This window comes from Herpailurus yagouaroundi, unplaced genomic scaffold (assembly GCF_014898765.1).
Source record: "Herpailurus yagouaroundi ecotype Mexico unplaced genomic scaffold, PumYag 183, whole genome shotgun sequence".
In the NCBI taxonomy this organism is placed as follows: domain Eukaryota; kingdom Metazoa; phylum Chordata; class Mammalia; order Carnivora; family Felidae; genus Herpailurus; species Herpailurus yagouaroundi.
This window is the reverse complement of record NW_024412414.1, coordinates 11,424,525-11,444,476: the sequence shown is the minus strand read 5'-3', so window position 1 is coordinate 11,444,476 and position 19,952 is coordinate 11,424,525. Positions and strand designations below refer to the sequence as shown.

The 19,952-nt window shown below is 39.7% G+C and overlaps 1 protein-coding gene across 6 annotated transcripts in view; it reads left to right on the top strand.

The window, feature by feature from the left end:
• Positions 1 to 19,952, top strand: part of CNTN4 (contactin 4) — a 911,050-nt gene that overhangs the window by 751,239 nt on the left and 139,859 nt on the right. For all 6 annotated transcript variants that reach the window (XM_040492136.1, XM_040492135.1, XM_040492132.1 and 3 more), the window contains 2 exons: positions 6,426 to 6,562; positions 10,544 to 10,673. In XM_040492136.1, coding sequence (XP_040348070.1) covers positions 6,426 to 6,562; positions 10,544 to 10,673 — 267 coding nt within the window. The remainder of the gene's footprint in view (positions 1 to 6,425; positions 6,563 to 10,543; positions 10,674 to 19,952) is intronic.

Sequence of the window (19,952 nt, the reverse complement as noted above, 5' to 3'; positions counted from 1 at the left end):
ACTCGTTATTACCATAGAATGCAGAGGTACTGTTATAATTTTTATCCAGCAAGGAATACTGTTTAAATATACTTGTAGCAAGTTTTACATAAGTAGATTCATTTATCTGAAAGTTTCTGTGCTTATCTAAAGTAGGAGCTCTCAAACTTGTGGTTTCAAGATCCCTTTTCACCCTTAAAAATTATTAAATGCTCCAAAGGATTTTTGCCAGTATCTACCAGTATATCCCATATTAAAAATTAAAACAATTTAATTTAGTACTTTTTATTTTTTATTGAAAAAAATTTTTAATGTTTATTTTTGAGACAGAGAGAGCATGAGCGAGGTGGTTGGGGGCGGGGGGGGGTGTGCTGGTGCAGAGAGGGAGGCAGAGAATCGGAAGCAGGCCCCAGGATCTGAGCTGCCAGCACAGAGCCTGACATAGGACTTGAACTTGTGAACTGTGAGATCATGACTTGAGCTGAGGTTGGACGCTCAACCGACTGAGCCACCCAGGCTGCCCCTAATTTAATACTTTATTTTAAAATGACCTGTTAACATAATTAACATATTTTAAGAAAACTGATTATATTTTTTCACAGAGAAATTAATAAGAAAAGAGGCATTACTTATGTGTTTGCAAATCTCTTTAATGTCTGTTTTAACAGAAGAAAGCTGGACTCTTATATGTGCTTGTGTGTTCAGTCAGTCATGATGTATTGTTTTGGTTGAAGTATATGAAGGAAATCTCCTACAGATAGGTAGTTGGAAAGAAAAGATGTCATGGGCTCTCTGAAAGAGACCTAGGGAATCCTAGTGGTCCTTAGACCATACTTTGAGAAACACAGGTACAAAAAATGCTCACATCACCACTGATGGTAAGGTTGCACATGTTTTCAGAACCTATAGATAGAGCATGGGTGTTGGAGGCAAGCAGGCCTGCGTGCCCATCCTAACTGGACCCCTTTCTGAATTGAGACGTTACTATTTCTGTGCTTCATCTGTAAAATGAGGAAAATTCCATTTAACCTACAGGTTATTATGGGGTTGAGAAATAACAAATATAAAGTGATGCTGATGAGATACCCCATAAATACATAGTGTCAGGGCTTGGTGGTATTTTGCTCAGAAGGTGCATAGGGGAAGGAGCAGGAAGGGATAAAATCAACCCAGTAAGACCAGATTCTGAGAATCACTAGGTAGTGATTAAGTTGAAAGTTAAAGGGAAATTAATCCATGTTAGGCTAGAGTAATAGCTTGTTTTTTGTGAGCAAAAGTGGGCTTAGTGAACCAGCTGTAAGGCCTTACAAAAACAATACAAGTGATGGCACAAATCAGGCTGTTTGTGCCAAATGAACTGTATGTGTTCAGAAGGATTGTGATTGGCCGATCAGGGAAGGCCTCATGGAGGAGCTGTTTCTTCAGAGTAAAAACAGGTTAGGGATGGAGGGGAGAGAAATATTCCAAGAAGAAAAAATGATAAGAACAAAGATACAAGGAAGAACTGACTTATTGGACTTGAGGCTAAAGAAGACCCTTATTTGATGGCAGCTATGTATTTTCTGGGCATAGTTGGAGAGAAAGTAAGAGAACTGGGTAGAACAAGATGGCAGAGTACTTTAAATATTAGCCTAAAAATATGAAATGGTGGTAATGTTCTCTTGGTATGTATAACATTTACAGTGTGCAAAGCACATTCATAAATTTTGTCCATTATCTCACACAGAGACTTAATTCCTCCAGTCACATCTGTTGTATTTATTAGTGAATACCTATTAATAGAAATATGCTTGCTCTTGGCTGCCTTCACATAGTCAGCTTTTATCTTTCGTATAGAGTTTATCATTGTTACCTTTGAGAGGCTTGGCCTGATGATATTGTCATTTCCAGAAGCAAAAGTACAGTACAGAGGTGAAGAGACCCTAAGTAGGGGTGTCTGAGTGAAGCACAAATTAACAGAGAACCTGGGAGACCCAAGAATTCAGTTAGTTCAAGATACAGTCTCAAGGGGCACCTGGGTGGCTCAGTCGGTTGAGCGTCCAACTTCGGCTCAGGTCATGATCTCGCGGTGTGTGAGTTCGAGCCCCGCGTCAGGCTCTGTGCTGACAATCTCCAGGCTCCAAATCCAAGACAAGATTTAGATGGCTTCAGTGTAGTATTTTTCAAAGTGCATGTGTTGTTTAATCATCAAGTTCCTTTTTTTTTACATCAAATTCTCTATGTTTAAAACAAAGCAAGCCTTCTCTAGTTGAAGAAAATACCTCCCAAGAGACCTCAAAGCTTTGCAGAATTGAATTTGAAACCCCCCATAGTAGGATGCTTTCCTGCCGCCATGTGTTGAGTGGACGAGAGCCTGAAGTCAGAGGATGGGAGATGATAAACGCTGAACAAAGATCAAATTTGGACCCTACCTCGGGACACAGTATAAGTATTGCTGGTTAAGCTGGTCTTTCCATTCAGTGACTTCTGCAAATGGGAAGTCAGGGGTTTCAGAGGAGACTATAAGGATAAGTTGGAATACCCTCTACAGTAAGGTTTGAAAGTGAATAGTTCAAGTGCTAGTGCTGGGAACATTTGGTTTCAAGGTGAAGATAATGAGAATATATCAGTGATTCTGTGAACAATCCAAACTTCCAGTCTGGAGATAAGGATTTGGGAAGCAGCTATCCATATTTATATCCATATCCATATCCAGGTGGTAAATTGAATCCAAGTGATTATCTTCAGGTTTATAAAACCCACTACTAATAAACTTCTTAAGCAATATTATTAGTTAAACCTCTGTATTCCCTGGAGCTGATTCATCTTCTCCAAGACTATGTAAGTAACCAGAAATAATTTCGAATGGCCACTGGATCATCTTTGCAATAGGGATTTAACTGCTTTTCCCCAGCATATGCTTTCTTTTACATTTTTAAATTTCTAAGTTCTAAGGCTCATGATGGCATTTCTTCTTATTAGAAATTTTTGGTTTTGGAGAATCAGAGATCTAGGTTGAGATGTAGATTTGAGAATTGTTTGGCCACTGAGTTCAAATTCAATCCATCACCAGTATAAATTCTTATTGGATATGATGCTTACATGATTCCATTGGCTGGAATGCACAAAGATTTAGGTAATTTCTGGCAGTTATTTTATAAAAGATTGAAATGAAAAGATTGTTCATCTATCCAAGAGACTAATGGTGTCACAAGGTCAAATCCTACATAATCATTTAACCTTATATTTGAATTTGTAGCTTGAGAACAAGATGAGATGTTACAGAGAAGGAATTCTTCTGTTTCAAATCTTGAAAGAACATGAAAATAGATGGTTTAATATGTGGATGTGATTCATTCTGTTTAATACGTGGGATCTACATATATTACCCAAAAAGGCATTTAAATACAACTTGGTTTCTGAAATACTAGTGCTATGCCAACCTGTTCAGGTCTTACTTAAGAGTTACTATTTATAAATGGAATCATAAAAGGTAGTTAAAACTAGATACTAAGTAATAAATACCTTAGACCCATATGCATTAGCCAACATATATATATGTTATATATGTGTATATATATGTACATATATATGTATATATGTACATATATATATGTACATATGTATATATGTACATATATATGTATATATATTCATATATATGTGTATATATATATATATACACATATATATATGAAATCATGTTTTTATCATGCTCTAAAGTGGACCATTTGTTATCCAAAGACTTTGAACTAGGTGACCTGAAGAGATATGGAGAGATATAAACAATTTTCATCAGTCACAGACTGCATACAAGAAATTCACTCACTTAGATCTGATTCATCCAGTCTAAGTGAGTGGCAGCAGAAATCTTCACTGTGTGGGCATTTGCCCTATAGATCTGCAACTGGCATGTTAAAAAGTAAGATTATCTCATTCTTTGCCATTTATATAATATGATATTCTTTTCCTGATCCTGGGCCCTTGTCCAGGTATCACCTCAAAAGGAATATGTTTTTATCATTTCACATGTCTTCTATGAATTAATTTTACTTAAAAACAAAGAAAGTATATGATGATGTCTTACATCGGCTGAATTAGTGTGTGATTTCACCTTGACCAGCACAAATAACTACCAGTGAGCATTCTTGTCAAGCACCTTAACTTCCATAAGCCTGTTGGAAGAGACAAAATGAGCCCATGGAAGTCGTTAGTTAGAATTTTGCAAGGTGTTTGCAAAATCCTCTCAAGACTCTCCCTGCCCTGCCCCATCTCTTTTTTGAGTGTGGGATGTCAAGGCTTTCCTTCCATTCCAAGTTTCTATATTTTTGAAAGAAAGCAACGAATAAGCTCAAGTGTTGCAGGAAATCTGTGACATTGAAATCTCAGTCTTTGCACGTGGTTTTGATGTTTCCTTTTTGAACTACAACTTGACATTGCTTCATAAGTTACATTTGCCCTTCCATTTATTTTTCCCTCAGTCTCTTTGAAAAGTTTGGCTTAGTTGTTAATATTCCACATAGATTTCTGTAGCTTTTCTTGTTTGCTTTGTTTTCATGGACTCTGTGGGGGGTAAATATTCAGCAGGTTGAATGTGAAATCAGGCACACAACTGCCGTTAGCCCTATCAGGGTTACACATCAAATTCTCCAAGCAGAGAACAGAAAAGGTATCCACCTTTTGAGCTCCCTTTGCATGAGCAGCAGGAAGATACAGAACAATGGCAGACTTGCAGCTCTTTCAAGGATGAAGGTTATAACCTTTCATTGAAATTAATGCTTGTTGATGTTACAACTTTTTTTTTTTGAAAATCGACCCTTTCAACCTCCCCTCCTATGCAACAATGCATCATCCCCATCAGTAGAAGATTTGTAAAATTGTGTTTTGCTCCTTGAAAAACATGCATTTGTTTGTAGATGGGAAAAGGAGAAAGCAATATTTATTCAAGGACCTAGAGACCTCTGCTGGTAAAGTGACTTGTTGAGTGTTTTTCTAGTTTTGTTTATTAGTAAGTAGGTAAGATAGACAGCTTAGCCTCAACACTAGTAATTTCCTTTTGAATTAAATTATAGATGATTTGAAGCCTCACTCAATGAAGATTCTGAGGTCAAATCAGACAAGAGACATGTTAAGAATATTGAGTAGCACCTTCTAATTAAATACTGATAACAATTCTAACTATTAGGTTTCTGTTGGTAGGCATTACCCTACAGAAATTGTCCTGTGAGAAGGAAACATTCCAGAATGATAGCTGTGGTTCTCTTCTGCATGAACTTTGGACTAAAGGTCTTCTACTTAAGTACATTTGCCATTACAGTTAACAATAGCATGAATTGTGCTGTAGGCAAAGCTTGGTATTTATGATGACATTTTATGGAATGTGGAATTAACATTGTCTTTATTGAGAACAAGGAGAAAAAAAGCATGATTTCAACTGAAGCATGAGAAAGGTGGCATAATTTGGGTAGTGGGAGTGGTGTAGGATGGTGGGCTACCTTGAATTCCACAGTGGTAGACTGTGGGCAAGAGATGATTTCCTATGAAAGTTTTGGTAAAAATCAGGACTCATTCAGAGATTTGGGGTTCTGGAGCCATACTCTTGTGTATAACATTCTATCAATATGAAATAAGTCAATAGTAAACAATGATGTAGTCTAGAAGGAGAAAGAAGTCACAAAATTATCTATATAGTATGTAGGAGTGAAGTGTATTAGTTAGCGAGAGACTAAGCTGCTCTAATAGAGAGACCCAAAAATACATTGGCTTAAAAAAAGTTTATTTCTTCCCCACATATTTCCCCCACAATCTGCTGGTGAGTCTGGGGCTACTTTGCTCTACAAGGTTATTCAAAGTCCAAGACTGATAAGTCTGCATTTTCATCCTTCGTAGCTTCTATCTCTGAGCCCAAGACTATTGCAGTTGTCACTTTTTTTTCCCCCCCATCAATGGTATGGAGCAATGAGATTTCGGGGCAAGTATCTTTCAGTAAACAACTTGAAAGTTGATCTCACTACTTTCACACAGGTACGCTGAGCTTGAACTCAGTCACATGGTTACCTTCAATTGCAAAGCAATCTGGGAAACATAGTGTGTATCTAGGAAAACATGCTCCCAGCCAGAAATGGTGGGGCAGTGTGGGATATTTCTCCTACAAAAATGGTAAAAAATAGCTACTTGGAGGAGAGGGACAGTTAATTTGGCCATATGGCAATGCTGCTTTTATTTTCTGCCTTTAGCAATTAAAAGACCAGCCACATGGGCTGCAAAAACAGGACATTCAGAGTTGGACATAGAGTGGGTTGTCTTCTAAAAGTACCCCTGAACTCTTACCCAGCCTTGAAATATGCATAACACCTGGAAAAATAATTTTCTTACAAGCCTACTTTTGTCCTTCGATTTCATGTGATAAAAATAGATTGAACATATACTGAATGTACATCTTTTCTTTGCTTTCTGAACTGCTATAGCTCAACCTAATTGGATTCAAGAAATAAACGATACACATGTGGCTATTGAAGAAAATGTCTTTTGGGAATGTAAAGCAAATGGAAGGCCCAAACCTACATACAGGTGGCTAAAAAATGGTGAACCACTATTAACTCGGGTAAGCCAACTGATGATAATCATATTTTAGTATTGACTGTAATGTTTCATGTGACCTCATTGTTATGGAAACAGGAAAATGATGAGTTATTTAGAAAATAATAAGCAACAAGTGTTAATAGCAGAAAAAGTGGAAGTGAATGCAGTTGATACATAGAAACTCCATACATCCAGTTCTTCAGCCTTGTTCAATTAAGCTTCTGTACAAAATCTTTGGTTTTCATAAATTAACATCTTTGGCTGTACAATTGGAAAGTCATGCAGAAAGTCTGGAACATGTAACTGTGCTAAGAAACAAATTTGTATGTGTTCTATATAAGAGAGAGTAAGACCTCCCAGCATACAAATTCTCCTCTCAATGTGGTTTTGTTATTCTCTTCTGTTCGTGGAGACTTCTGGACAACAACATGATGTCCAATAAGATCACCATCAAAACACCCATTCTGCCTCCAAACACGTAGTAATGACATATGCAAATGCAAGATTAGTATTTCTGATGCAACAGAAATAGAACAAAAACTGAAAGTGATTACTGCGACTGGAGGCACTAGACTGTAGGCCTGAGGGAAGGCAGTGGTACCTGAGAGCTTGGCTTTAAAAAAGCAAAAATCCAGGGCATCTGGGTGGCTCAGTCAGTTAAGTATTGGGACTGCAGCTCAAATCATGATCTCATAGTTCGTGAGTTCGAGCCCAGCATTGGGTGAACACAAGTCCTGCTGTGGTTGAGCCCCACTTCTCTTTCTCCCTCTCTCCCCTTTCTGCCCCTCATAGGTATCTCTCTCTCTTTCTCTCTCCCTCTCTCTCTCTCTCTCTGGTCCTCACTAATTTGTGCCCTCTCTCTCTCAAAAAAATAAAAAAATAAAAAAGCAAAAATCCTCTCTGGAGACAGGATACAATATCCTTGGAGTAAGGGCTTGGGGTGTGGATCTTCCCCACCTATTGCTCTCCGGTGAAAGAAGCAATCACACACAGTGGTGCAAGACAGGTGGAAAGTCTTGGGCCAGGATTCCCACTGGCTCTGGGCTGAGAGCTGCAGTAATTTGAGTGTCCTCACAGGTCAGGACCTCACAGAATCCATGAGCAGATCTGCTTCTGGACTGGTGACCCAGGGGATGAGGTAGAACAGCGACAAAACTGCTGATGGGAATAAAAACAAACAAAGAAAACTAACTCCTTTTCACAAATAAGCCTGTAAGCCAATATTCCAAAACATTTTCAAAAAGTTATTTTTTAGAAATTTGAACCAAACAATAGAATGGTCTAACAAAGAAATAGGAATGAGTCTGTTTAGGATGCTGAAAGAGTTAAATAAAGAACTTATGTCTATGAAAATAAACAAGATATTTTGAAAAGTTAAGCAGACTGATTTTTTTTAAGTTTATTTATTTATTTTGAGAGAGAAAACACAAGTGGGGGAGAGGGAGAGAAAGAATACCAAGCAGGATCCGGGCTGACAGTGCTCCATCTGAATGCTGGGCTTGAGCTTATGAACCGTGAGTTCCTAGCATGAGCTAAAATTAAAAGCTATATGCTTTAAAAAAAAAAAAAGCTATATGCTTGGGGCACCTGGGTGGCTCAGTTGGTTGAGCATTCGACTTCAGCTCAGGTCAGGATCTCATGGTTAGAGTTTGAGCCCCACATTGGGCTCCATGCTGACAGCTCAGAGCCTGGTGCCTGCTTCAGATTCTGTGTCTCCCTCTCTCTCTGCCCCTCCCCCACTTGCACTCTGTCTCCCTCTCTCTCTCTCTCAAGAATAAAAGCATTAAAAAAATTTAAAAAAATAAAAGAGCTGTATGCTTAACCACCTGAGCTACCCAGCCGCCCCCCCCACAGATAGACTTTAAAAGAAGAAAATGTTAATTTTAGAAATATGTAACCCCTGAAATGAAAATTCTATGCAGACTATTCATTTTGTTAGGGGGAAATGATAGGTTATAATAATGTTTAAAAAGGATTTGGAAGGTGTGATTCTCAAACATTTAACAAGTGCTAACCTATCCTACCACTTCAAACACATTGCTTCATCTGGTATTCACAAGGAACCTTATGAGGTAAGTACTATTGCTATGCCCAATTTACAGACAAGGAACCTGCCTTGTTTGCCTGAGGTCAGAGCAGTTTGCCTAAGGTCATATCCATCTTTAGTAAGTAATAGAGCCAGGATTCAAATATTGAAGGTCTCCTGGATTCAGAACTAACTACCAAAGTTTGCCTGAATAAGGTTTTCAGAATTGGTTATATGGAAAATAAGACTTAAGGAAAAGGAGGGGGAGGGAATATGGCCCAAAGGGAGGAAAAGTCCAAATGCTCTTTGAAAATAAATACTTCAGTAGTCACTGTCTTTCTTTGTGTTTTCTAAAAACAGACTCTTAGGCAGACATTTGTGTTCAGGGGGTATGCTGGGAAAGCTCTCAGAGCCTCACCATGAAGGAGTCAGAGAAGCCAGACTGGGCAGAGGTTAAACAGTGGTGCAGTTTCAATATAAGCCTACAGGGGGAGCTCTGGAGCAGAAGGCCCTTCAGAGGTTCCCAAGTTAGAGGCAAAGGTGGGGGGGGGGGGGGGTGCGGTTTGTACCACTGCACCAACCAGGCATTGAATTTGGGAAGTTCTTTCTGCCAAAAGCATTACCCAGAGAGAGGGACCCAGCTGTGAGCAGTCATCAAACTTAGCAGCTTAAAGAGTAAATACCTTGGTTCTGAAAGAGCATCTGGAAAGTACTATGAGAATCTCCTATGAGAGAGGAGACATTGACATAATACAGGAATGCTCATCTAAGGGAGCAGACCCTGACGACAAAGAACTAGGAATGAAGCAAGGGGAGGATGAGGAGGGCCTTAATAAGAATGAGGAACAATTGTGTCCAATTTAAACTTTTCCTGTGGTATTTTCCTACTGAACTCAAATGTTCCTGAAATTTGACATTTTCCTCAGGCCCCAAGTTAAGAGGCAGGTTTTCATACTCAGATTTCCTCCACCGTAGGCGGCCCAGTGAAGAGTGCCTGCTGTGAGCAACGGTGGGTCATCAGTGCACACAAAGCAGAAAGGGGACTGTCGCCCTGTCACATACTCCTCTCCTGTCCCTGGAAGAGCTCCTGCTGACTCCATGACTCTCCCAATTATAAAAGCCAAACTCAAACCACTAAAGTGTAGGTACCCAGATAACCAGCATTTTCCTCAATTTTATTTAACGTGAGGGAACATGGGTACCTAGATTTGATCAGAGCCTAATAAGGTGTCTACCCTGCTAAATTGCAACCCTGCGGCCAATAGAAAACCAGTACTTCTTTTTATCTTATATTTTTTAAATGGCAGGTTCCTGGGGAGGAGGAGATCCTTTTTGGGACTTAGAAAAATTGATAATTCAAATTAGGTATCCTCAGGCTGACAAATGAGAATGGTCTTTTGTTCAGTACACTAACTCTTCTTTCTTCCAATTGGCCTCCAGAAGATGGTCCTAAGCTTAGATTATGCCACTGACATCAACCAATATTAAATATTTGTCTCTGCTTCTATAATCTATAATATATAGATTACAATTCTCTTAACCTTCAAAGTGCTGCCTCCTCATAATCTGAATGTTTTAATACTCTGAACAGTAAATATGGTTGTATTCCCTACCCTCCTCCCCACCCCACCCCACTCCCCAGTCAGCACAAAGCCTGAGAGTACAAAAGCATTTTAAATTTCAAGTTCATCTATTTTAGAGAGGATATTAATCTGAATGGTTTCACTATTGAATCAATGAGAACTCCAGAGAGTCCTACAATTTAAATTCCATTTACCAACTGATGTACAAGGTTGTTCCATTTAGCATCTGACCTGCCACAAATTTAGTTGACAGATAAATAGATCATGTAATGTAAATTGCTTATATGATGGCTATTTTCTTCTCATTAAGCCCCTTTGATATAACATGTAGCAAAATTGCCTTAAGGTCTCAGTTGAGAAGGTCATTGTTTTGTGTTCCTCTTTTCTTTCACAGGATAGAATTCAAATTGAGCAAGGAATGCTCAACATAACAGTAGTGAACCTCTCAGATGCTGGCATGTATCAGTGTGTGGCCGAGAATAAACACGGAGTTATCTTTTCCAGTGCAGAGCTTAGTGTTATAGGTGAGTATTTATCCTGGAAAGGAAAAAAAAATTAAGTCACTAAACTAACACGTGTTTTGCTAAGCATGATGTTCAATCGAAAAAAAAAAAAAAAAAGGTAAAGAAATCTTGAGACCAAAGATATTGCTCGAGGGAAAAGTAATGCATTCTCCAAGCAATACCAGGGACCACTTTCTTTTTTTTTTTTCAATATATGAAATTTATTGTCAAATTGGTTTCCATACAACACCCAGTGCTCATCCCAAAAGGTGCCCTCCTCTATACACATCACCCACCCTCCCCTCCCTCCCACTCCCCATCAACCCTCAGTTTGTTCTGTTTTTAAGAGTCTCTTATGCTTTGGCTCTCTCCCACTCTAACCTCTTTTTTTTTCCTTCCCCTCCCCCATGGGTTTCTGTTAAGTTTCTCAGAATCCACCTAAGAGTGAACACAATATGGTATCTGTCTTTCTCAGTATGGCTTATTTCACTTAGCATCACACATTGCTACAAACAGCCATATTTCATTCTTTCTCATTGCCGCGTAGTACTCCATTGTGTATATAAACCACAATTTCTTTATCCATTCATCAGTTGATGGACATTTAGGCTCTTTCCATAATTTGGCTATTGTTGAGAGTGCTGCTATAAACATTGGGGTGGGAATGCAAATTGGTGCAGCCACTCTGGAAAACAGTGTGGAGCTTCCTCAAAAAATTAAAAATAGACCTACCCTATGACCCAGCAATAGCACTGCTAGGAATTTACCCAGAGACCACTTTCTAAACCAGCCTCTACTGATGCTTCCAATGGGTAACACAGTTCCCTTGGCACCCATTTTTATTCCTCTGTCAACCACTGTTCTAATTTGAGCAGTTTCTGAAATGCTGTGGAATCTTGATATTGTATTGATTTGCTACAAAATTCAGCTTGGAAGGAAGAAGAGTTGACTTGGTTTGGGAAGGTTGCTAGGAACAGCTGGCAAAGTGCGTCTTGTTCTTCCATATCTGAATTTATCACTGTATAGGCAAGTGGTCTGCCCTCCAGCTACCTCTCACCATATGACCCATTTTCCCTGCTCTTTAGCTGCACTGACAGTATTTGTTCCACATCTTCACCTTCCTCCCTTCCTCCAAGGGCCACTGGAGCATACTGTTCCTTATGCTTGAAATGCTTTTCCTGCCCTTCATTTCATTAACTCCTTCCCTTCTTCCATCTTCAGATTCCACTGTGGCTCCCTCAGAACGTCACACCTGGCCCCATGCCCAGAGCAACTTCACCTCTTGCAGATTTTTTATTTGCCTTTTAATTGTCCTTTGTAACAGATGCCACTGTTGCATTTTACATTTGTTGTGATTTTTCTTTTTCTCCCATTGCATTTTAACTTCCCCATCATGTCAAGGACCATATTTGGTTTAAATCATTATTTTCGGGGCTCCTGGGTGGCTCAGTTAAGCACCTGATTGTGGCTCAGGTCATGATCTTGCAGTTAATGAGTTGCATATCGGGCTGGGTGCTGACAGCTCAGAGCCTGGAGACTGTCTTTGGATTCTCCCTGCCCGTCTCCCACTCATGTTCTCTCTCTCTCTCTCTCTCAAAAATAAATAAACATTAAATTATTTTTTATTATTTTATTCTCAGGACTTAATGCAACAGGGAAGCACATAGTATGCACTCAGTAAATAATGCACGTAGGAATGAATGAATGCGTTAAATTATGTGCTAAATGTGTTAAACAGTTAAGAGACTGTTTTTAAAAATGAGGTATGAATTAAGTAAATATATCATTGAAAGTATAAGGGCACCTGGGTGGCTCAGTCGGTTGAGTGTGTGACTTCAGCTCAGGTCGTGATCTCACAGTTTGTGGGTTTGAGCCCTGTGTTGGCCTCACTGCTGTCAGCACAGAGCCTGGAGCCTGCTTTGGATCCTCTGTCCCGCTCTCTCTCTCTGCACCTCCCTTGCTTGTGCTCTCTCTCTGTCTCTCAAAAATAAATATGAAACATAAAAAAAATAATACAGTATAAATTAAATGAATTGGCAAACCTCTGGACATTTAAAAAAAATCCAGGCTATCAATTTGTATGTGTCCCATAGAAAAATCTTGGCTCTGAATTTGGGATTTATCTAAAGTACCTAAGTAGTAGTTCTTAGGGAGAGTGTAATAGAAAGCTTATGAATGAGAGAAAAGCACACACCGGGAGCTGATATCATAAATTCTGATGATTTGACCAGTTTCAGAGTCCAAACTTTTTCTTCAGCAAGGTGTTGTTTCATGCCTAGCATGTAGAGCTTACATGGGCAGTAGATGCTCTCAAGATGAATGTACTTCTTCCCTGTGCAAGTTAACAAAGGAAGGAAAAGCTTCCATGACTGTTCTTGTCACCAAGTTCTTTAGCTTGGGCCAATATCCCATAAAAGACAAGAATATGTGAGAGTTCATGGCGCTGCAGCCCATTTCAGTGAAGCCTAAGGACACTCTGCATCTGGAATAAGCATGACCTTTTTGGAAGCTGCTACCTACCTCTCATTCTTTTAACGCTGGGAACAATAATTCCAGCTTCCTCCAGGACAAGTACGATAGTTTCACCCTGTGCCAGTTGGATCTGATTCTTGGTAGTTTTAACTGACTCTTTTTGGAGCACAATTCAGCATGGTAGATTACTTAGGATTTTCTGCAAAAACAAATATGTTGTCCATTAAACATTAAGCCAACTAGTTAGAAGAAGAGCTAAAACTGAGGGTATACAGCCTAATGAATGAATAGCATTGTCCTAAGTCCCTCTAGATGAGTGCTTTCCAAATTTCAACTCTGAGAACCCCGTTACAATTTTAAAAGATTCTGTAAGTCCCTCTGTTAAAATAATAAAATTTGATAATAACAAATGACTGTACATCATGGCATATAATTATGAGGTAAGACCGAGAATAACTAGTCCCAAAAGCAGAGCTGGAAATGAAAAAGACTATCAGATTATTTTTATCTAGAGCACCTACCCATAACTGAAAACAATAGAGTGTATATGAGATGTGTGTCTGTATATCTACATATACATTTATGTATATATTCTTATGCATGGATGAAACGTAACAGTTTAAAACAACTCCTTGCACACCCTTCTCCAGACCCTGTCCCCTCCTCCCACCAGGGTTCAAGGGCTGTGAGTTGGGAATCGCTGCTCCATCTTTTACAGAGATTTGTTTCAAATCACTTCCAACTGGAACTAATTCCAAATGAATTCTTGATCTGAGTCCTTTCTTAAGACTTTCTTACGTGCCCTGAGGTCAGCAAGCTAGAGCAGTGAAGATAAGAGGAAAACGCCTGAGAAATTATTTAACCATTCTGATCTCAACCATGTTGAATATGAAAACAATAAGGCATGTCAGGAAATGATACAGGACAAACAGTGGTAAAAATAGTAAAGGCTTCCAGGAATTCAGGAAAGAGAGTTTGGCTGATGCACTGGGATGTTCAGCTGAGCCTTGAACAGTGATTTATATTTGGACAGACAGAAAAGAGGACAAGGAATATTCCAGATCAGAGTGAAATGGCCTTAACAGAGGCTCAAAGTTATAAAACATCTGGATGGTTTCTTACACATAGAGAACCCTGGAATGTTTTCAAAAATTTTGACTCAAATACATAAAGTATATGGGCAAAGTTTTAGATAGATGGAAAACTTAATTAAGGACCAATTTTAGAGACTCTTGAGTAACAAGCTTAGAAGTTCCTTCTTTAATATTCCATTTTCTCTTCCAAAAAATCATATTAATATACTCGAAGTGAATTGAAGGACAGTTAAGTGTAAAGTGAGTAAATCCCTGAAGTTCATTTTAATTGAATGAGGGAGAAGACATTTCACTATTTTAAAATACACATAAATTAATACTGGTTAACCTGGGTAAGCTATAAATATGATTGTGTTCCACAAGTCACTTTGTGTATTACAGAATAGTAATAATTTGACTCTTTGGGGTCAAATGACTGATTTGTTATTACCTTTCTTAGAATCATAGTGAATTTGAATAAAGAAGCACAAGAAAACTTTATTATCAGGAAGAAAAAAGTCAGTATGTTGGTTCCAGCTATTGATCAAATATCAGGATCTCCCAACATTAGAGAGGAGATTCCCTTTCAAGCTAGGTAATAACCCTAGAGTCATGAATAAGAGATGGTTAGGAAGCACATATTTGATAGGCTTTTCCCTTGGTCTTGTTTTATGTGTTCTGTCTGAGTATTTAATGTGTATGTAACATATCTATATTTAATGGATTGAAACTGCTAAATATTTAACGTAGGTACTGGGTGATTTACTCACTGGATGGAAGAATAACATAGACTTTTACCTTGAGGTCAGTCTATTAGAGTAGGCCTGGTTTTGAGTACATCAAATAGAAAATGTCCTTGTTTGCGGCAACTGGGTGGCTCAGTCAGTTAAGCGTCCAACTTTGGCTCAGGTTATGATCTCACCGTTCGTGAGTTTGAGCCCCACATCGGGCCCTGTGCTGACAGCTCAGAGCCTGGATCCTGCTTCAGAATCGGTTTCTCCCCCTTTCTCTGCCCCTCCCCCACTCATATTCTCTCTCTCTCTCTCTCTCTCTCTCTCTCTCTCTCTTTCTCTCTCTCTCTCTCTCTCCCCCCCTCCCTCTCTCTTAAAAATAAATAAAACATTAAAAAAAGAAAAAATCAAAAAAAAAATGTCCTTGTTTGTAATTGACCTGTCACCATTGATATGTTATTATTCCTCAAGGCATCTGTTCCCAGACTTTTTCTCCTGTATTAACTTATGTCGTGGAAGAGGGTAACTGTGTGATGTACCCCCGTGGACATCCCTGGGGTGCTGCACAATTTGCTGGGTGATGCCATCATTCTGTCCTTCTCTCCCACTCATGAAGGTATATTGGAATTGGGGTGAATACAGTCTGATAACCACGGGGAACTTGGATCTTCTATAAAATGTAATTTTAGGGATGCCTAAAGTTAGTAATTAAGGGGTGCCTTAACTTAGTCGGTTAAGTGTCAGACTTCAGGGCAGGTCATGATCTTGCAGTCTGTGAGTTTGAGCCCTGTGTTGTCTCTGTGCTGACAGCACAGAGCCTAGAGCCTGCTTCAGATTCTGTATCTGCCTCTCTCTGCTCCTGCCCCACTTGTAGTCTGTCACTCTCTCTCAAAAATAAACAAACATAAAATTTTTTTCATGTAATTAAAAAAAAGTAAGTTACATATTTTCTTGGTAAAAATTTAAATTTTCTCCTGCAGCGTTTCTATTCATGTTTCATATCTGTGTCCACATGATCCTCTTGGTGTCAGGGACTGCTGATTGAATTGCCAACCTTGAGATTTTTTGTGATGCTCCAATTAGAATGCTTATGCTGTGTATATAATCATGGGGTAAGGACAAAGGACAACTGAGGTCCCAAAAGCAGAAGCAGGGATTGAGGTACCTCTGAGCCATTGAAGGAATATTCTCTAGGAAGAAGCCTATAAAAGAAAGCAAGATAGGAAAAGAGTGGAGGAGCTGCGTAAGGTCATGGTCGCAGGCAAAGTTTAGCCTATGTCTTGTCCTAGAGAGGGATATCTGGACCATAAACTGCCTCTCAGAGTTATTCCTCCCTGGAGAAGGGAGACTGGCCTTTACTGAAATCTCTGTTTATCAGTCCGTCCCTGGGCTGCCGGTTAGGTGGTAGTAGCATGAGCAGTAGGGGTTGGGGTGGTGATGTGGGTGCAGATGGAGGAAAACCTCCCAATTTCCCAGGGAAGGGGGCAGCTGAGGTGGTAAGCAGCCAACACTCACAGCAGGTGGGGCCAAAAAAAAGAAAACAGAATCCATGTGAGGGTACCAACAGCATTCTCTACAGAGAACAAGTAATTGTACCAGGCTGAGACTGTCTGTACCTTAATGGAGAGTTAAACTAGTTTTCTAGAGTATCTTTGATTTTGAAATGGGATGAACTATCCTAACAGTAAGTAAGTCTTTTGAATATGACCTGACTTTGCCAGGACTGCGTAATGGAACAGAAATAGGTTCTGCCTGAGGAATTTGTGTCTAATGCTTCTGTACTGTGAGGATTCTCCTGGCCTGTGTGGTAGAGGGCATGTGACCCTGGAAGGACACTCAAATACCATTAGGGAACTGATGGTCCAATTAAAGTGAGGTGGAGGCTTGAGCAATTATTTGGTTAATTTGGCATTTATCCAGATGATTGGCTCTCAAATTAGGAAAACATTAAGACTAAACTAAAAGTTATTTCACAGGGGCTTTCACAAGTGCTCATCTGCATCTGACTCTGATTTCTCAGCTGCCTCGTTGAGCCAGATTACAAAATAATCAAATGTGCCGAGTGTGATCAGCATCCAATGAGAGGACAAACGCCTTTCTTACCCAGATGTAGTCATCTAGGCCGAAGCTTTACTAAAATTGTCTTGAAAAGGGAAAGCTATCCACCTGGATGTCAAATTTGAAATTTTTAACAAGTTACTACGTCTCCCTTTATCAGTAAAATGAGGCTGCCATTATGTACCTTATTGCCCAAACTAAGAGATCCCAAGTGCAACCTTTCTTAAAGCCTAGAAGTGTTTGTAGAATTATCAGACACGTTTGCTATTGTTAACTAGTATCCGTACCAAACTCTTGCAGACGGCCACCAAATCATTACCAAACCCCTTTTCTGTGATTCTCACATTTTGCTGATTAAAATCATCTGGGGAGCTTTTTAATATCCTGATACCTTACCATCCTCCAAATCAACTAATTCAGACCCTGGGCCTAGGTCCCAGGCATTAGTCCTTAAAGTTGCCCAGGTGTGATTCTAGTGAACGACACAGTTTGGGAACTACTGCTCTAATTGATCAAATCAGAAGGCCATTACTTTTTCTACGGTATTCTCAAACTTTGCCATGCATCAGAATCACCTGGAGGACTTGTTCAACTACAGACTGCTCAGTCACCACCCCCACCCCCCGAATTTCTGATACGGTAGCTGAGATGGGACCTGGGGAGCTGCATTTCTAACAAGTTTCTGGGTGATGTTGATGCTGTTGGTTCTCACACTTTGAGAAACACTGTCCTGAAACAGGAAACTTATCCTAGGGTGTGTGTGTGTGTGTGTGTGTGTGTGTGTGTGTGTGTGTTAAGTGGAGTACAATCTACCAGCAAATCTTCTGATTTGGATCAGGACTCTCAATCTGAAGTCCTTCTATAGAAGAGAAATATCAGGCATCAGAGGTTCCATCCATGGCTGAAGGCTCCATTGCACCAACATGGTGAGTAGAATTAGGCCTACAGAGTGACTTCACAGATTGCCATGGAAGGACGAAGCCAAGTTGTTGCTTGGCATGACTGGTGACTTAAAGCTCATTAAAGGGAGGGGTACCTGGCTGGTTCAGTCAGTAGAGCATGCGACTCCTGATCTCAGGACTATGAGTTCAGGCCCTATGTTCGGTATAGAGTTTACTTTAAAAGCCAACCAAAGGGAGACGTTGAAACCTGAGGGGTACATATTATGATAATTCCTTACATGAGTTCACCCAAAGAAATGCCTTCATTGAGCCAAAGTTGTATTTATTTTGGGAAAGAGTGGGGGAGGGGTAGAGAGTAAGGAAGAAAGAGAATCTCAACCTGGCTCTGTGCTGTCAGCACACAGCCCGATGCAGGGCTCCATCTCTCGAACTGTGAGGTCATGACCTCAGCCAAAATCAAGAAACGGACACCTAACCAACTGAGCCACCCAGGTGCCCCTGAGCTAGAGTTTAAAATGTGACTCAGGCATGCATGCAGTCCAAGGCATCTCTGAGCAGTGTCACCATATACTGACTGTCCTACAACTAAAATCTCTCAGTCATCTGTAAAACTGCTGTGAAGGCATTATTCATTTAGAAGTCCATAGTTCTTTACCTAAGGAGATTTACAATAAACTTTTCTTACATTGTAGAACCAGGAAGAAAGTTTGAATCTTGTAGCAAAATTACTTATTTTCTTTTATCCATCAGTAAGAAATACGCTCTTCTTCTTCCCTCTGCCTACCATATTGACTTGTCTGCTTTGGCTTCCAAAAGTTCACTCTTTTGTGGCAAGTCTAATAAGATTGTTTCCTACCCTTCCAGTATTTGACCTTAGCCATGTTCTAAATGCGTTTGTTACTTTATATCTTTTACCCTTGTCTCTACAAGTCTTTTTAAATTAGTGAACCAGTAAATGAAATGGAGTATTTTTTCCCCTCTATCACCTTCTGGCAACATGTGGATTCTATCTTGGTAGTCCAAAAGATGTTAGAATTGGTGTTCAAGAAGATTTAACAGTGATTTTCAAACTTTGATCCATGTATAAATTACTTGGGGATCTTGTTAGGTTTAGATTCTGATTTCAAGACCTGGGTTGGGCCTGAGATTCTGCATTTCTAACAGGCTCCCAGGTGATCACCAATGCATCTTCTCTGAGGATCACATTTTCAGGGGCAAAAATTATAAAATTATAAGTTCTCAGGTCCTTCTCATGGCAGGTAGAGTTCAGGAGTATATATGCTTAATAAGCTCCTCCAGGTGATTCCTATGACCAGTTCAATTTAGGTGCCACAGGTCCAGAATCTGCTTTGTAAATCCTCTTGTTACCCCATCTTAAGCCATCATGGCAGAGTTGCTTTCAAACTTGTAAGAGCCAATAGATGGGGAGCCTGGATGACTTGGTGGGTTGAGCGTACAACTCTTGATTCCAGCTCACGTCAAGATCCCAAGGTTGTGGAATTAACTCCAAGTTGAGCGTGGAGCCTGCTTAAGATTCTCTGTCTCCCTCTGCCCCTCCCCCACTCAAGTGCTTGTGTGCACGCTTGCTCTCTCTCTCTCTCTCTCTCTCTCTCTCTCTCAAAAAACAATAAAAAGCCAATAGGAGTTGGAGGGCAGAATAATGACTAGGCTGTTCTGTTGTTATCACCACTATACATACACTTAACCCGTGTTTCCATTGTTGAACCCAGTATTGATAGAAGCTCTATCAGTCATGTGAGACCATTTCTACCAGAAATAAAGCATTTGCACAAGCAACATTCCAGGTGGTATTTTTCAACATAAGCAGACAGTGGCTCTTCTGGGCTCCTAAAGAAGTGAATTTTATATTTAGCGTAAGGCAGGTTGCTCTTAATGAAGCTTTTTGAATGTGTTTAAAAATGCCCATAGCACAAAGGCAAAATGTGTGTTCTCTTTCCATGTTAAAACTCCTTCAGTGTAAGGAGTTACTGAAGTCACATGACAAGCAAGAAATCAGTCACTGCTGGGTGACATAAACATTGCTCATCCACACTCTATGTTCCT